Below are 2,510 nucleotides of genomic sequence, written 5' to 3'. Positions count from 1 at the left end.
GAAAGGCTAAAGGCAACCAAGTTACCCGGAGCCCCTGCAGGGCTGCAGAGGCAGGGACAGGTGATTGGACTGCCCCGGGGCGTCGTATTTCACAGCTGGGCGGGCGGAAGTACGAATGGAAGCAGGAGGACAGAGACCACCTGCTGGGGATCAGGCCCGCCTATGGGAGGGCGGGGCCCTGGGAACCGCCCACTCGAGGGCGGGGCCTGGAACCGCCTACCCGTGGGCGGGGCCTGAGGAGCTGTGCAGGACGCCCAAATCCTGAGTGTGGAGACGTGGAGACAGTGAGTGCGCGCCCCCCAGGGCAGGTTACTGCTCCTCGGGCCCCTGCTAGCCCCCACCTGCAAAGTGCTCCCTCCCCCATGGCCTCTCTTATCCTTGTGTACCTCCGTGCTCGTCCTTTCGCGCGCCCGCCCTTTGACCCCCCCATTCCCGCTTCTCTGCAGTGGCTGCCCCCAGCGACGCCGAGATCTGGAAGAACGTGCAGGTAAGAGCAGCCAGGCCTGGGACGGCGGAAGTGAGGCCTGCAGAAGCCCAGCTCAGCTCAGCTCAGCTCACCCGCGAAAGCAGGACCTGAGCTTAGAGCAGGCTGGGGGTGGGGCAGCCATAGGGCGCCTTTGCCAAGCTGACCCCAGCTCCCACGACCTCTTCTTTGCCCTCCCCACCCCTTACCCTTCCTGGCCCCTGGGTCAGACTTACTACGGGCAGGTGTTGAAGAAATCGACGGACCTCCAGACCAATGCCTGTGTCACTGCAGCCAGGCCGACTCCCAGGCACATCCGGGAAGCCCTGCAGAATGTCCACGAGGAGGTGACCTCCAGGTAGAGGGCCCTGTGCAGACCCCAGGGGCAAGAAGACACTGGGCTGTAACTTTCCCTGGCCACCTAAATAAAGCCCAGCACCATCATCTGACTCTCTTGCTTAGGGCCCTATACAGAAAGGGTGACTATTATGAGTTGGAATCCACTCAGTGGTAATGGGTGTCCAGTGGTCCCTCACCGCCCAACCCTGTGCCTCAGTTACACTCACGCTCCTTGGATCTAACATTTGAGATCCTTCAGTGCCTCTGTGATGTTCTACCAGTTTAGTAAACCTTCTCCAATCTGAGCACTCCCCTCTTCAAACTGCTGCAGCTCTCTCGGTCCCTGCCATTTTATTTGCCAAGAAATCAAGGACAATGATTTTTGTGTTGAATGTTCAATGAATCTAACCAAAACAATCACAACAAAAAGCTCTCTGCCTTCTAGTCAACTCTTAATCACAGTGACCCTAGAGGACAGAGTAGAACTGCCTCTGTGGGTCTCTTGGGCTAGAACTTTTAGCAGGAGTAGAAAGCCCCATTTTGCTCATGGTGGAACAGCTGGTGGTTTTGAGCTTCGGACCTTGGAGCTAGTAACTCGACTCATAACCTGCTACGACACCAGAAATCTTGTCTTAGATCTCCTCCTTTGTTGTATGTACAGCCCGGGGCCAGGGCCTGAATTTTTCAGATGCTCCGTTAATAATGAATCTTCTTCATTCAACAAGTATTTTAAATGGCTCATTAAGTCTTTGTACCTGTCATGTTGCCCGACTACAGTGGTAAACAAGGCAGAATCACAGAAACCTTTATTAAATAAAAGTATGAAAATGTGAAGCTATTGTTTCTTGGCACATCCACCATTAGATCTCTAAACTGAAGGTGGAATTTTCATCTCTCTAACCCTGCTCTGAAGAATTACAGGCTCTTCAATTTGCATACAGCACACTAAAAAGCCCTTGGCATCCTCCAGGGACTCAGATCATGTTCCTTTGAAATGTTCTTTGAGTTTGGGGAGCAAAAAGAAGTCTGAAGGGGTGAGATCAGCGCTCGTGGGTGAATGGGGTAGTTTCCCAACAAAAGTCTGGTAGCACAGCTCCTACTGCCCTCGAAGAATGGCGAGCAGGTGCGTTGTCAGACTAGGAAACAAGTCCTTGGTGTACGTTCCTGGCCTCTTCTCCTCAGTGCAGTTTTCCATTTCCTTAAGGCTTCTTCCCAGCGACTGTCCTGTGTCCTGTGGTGTCCTTCAGGAAAATCTCTCAGGATTACACCTTTGGAACCTGAAACAAACAAACAAACAAAAAGGAGCACAATCTTCTGAACTGACCTCTCTGCACTTGAATTTAATGAGCCCAGCAGATCCCTGTAGCAGCTACTGTTTTGGCTAGACCTTGTTCCCTTGATTCTATTGGTCCAGGCTTTGTCCTGGCTTATGATTTGCTTCATTGAACTGTCGCCATTAGCTTCAATCTTTCCTGAAAGCTGATAGAAAGATCAGCTCTTTGAGCTAGCTGATCTTGGCCCAGGCTTTTGGCCTCCATCCAGCCTAGAGTTTGCTGAGACCAAGATGTTCACATGAACCGAAATGCAGAGTCATGGGTGATTTGAACTCGATAGCTGTCACGTTCGTGGTAATTCTTCCACCAGTTTCTAGACGTCGGCTTGTTTCTTTATTCATCCCGGGAAGGGGCAGTCTTCCTGCCCGCTCTTA

The 2,510-nt window shown here is 52.2% G+C and overlaps 1 protein-coding gene across 1 annotated transcript in view; it reads left to right on the top strand.

Annotated features, from left to right (window-relative positions):
• Positions 1-219: 219 nt before the first annotated feature.
• Positions 220-2,510, top strand: part of AS3MT (arsenite methyltransferase) — a 30,606-nt gene continuing 28,315 nt past the window's right edge. Inside the window, exons 1-4 of the mRNA XM_045291427.1 lie at positions 220-284; positions 447-487; positions 694-821; positions 1,464-1,581. Coding sequence (XP_045147362.1) covers position 284; positions 447-487; positions 694-821; positions 1,464-1,581 — 288 coding nt within the window. The 5' untranslated portion in view covers positions 220-283. The remainder of the gene's footprint in view (positions 285-446; positions 488-693; positions 822-1,463; positions 1,582-2,510) is intronic.

This window comes from Echinops telfairi, unplaced genomic scaffold (assembly GCF_000313985.2).
Source record: "Echinops telfairi isolate 266 unplaced genomic scaffold, ASM31398v2 ScPeMD7_70;HRSCAF=299, whole genome shotgun sequence".
In the NCBI taxonomy this organism is placed as follows: Eukaryota; Metazoa; Chordata; class Mammalia; order Afrosoricida; family Tenrecidae; genus Echinops; species Echinops telfairi.
Note: the sequence above shows the minus strand (reverse complement) of the source record. Positions and strands in the feature narration are given on the sequence as shown.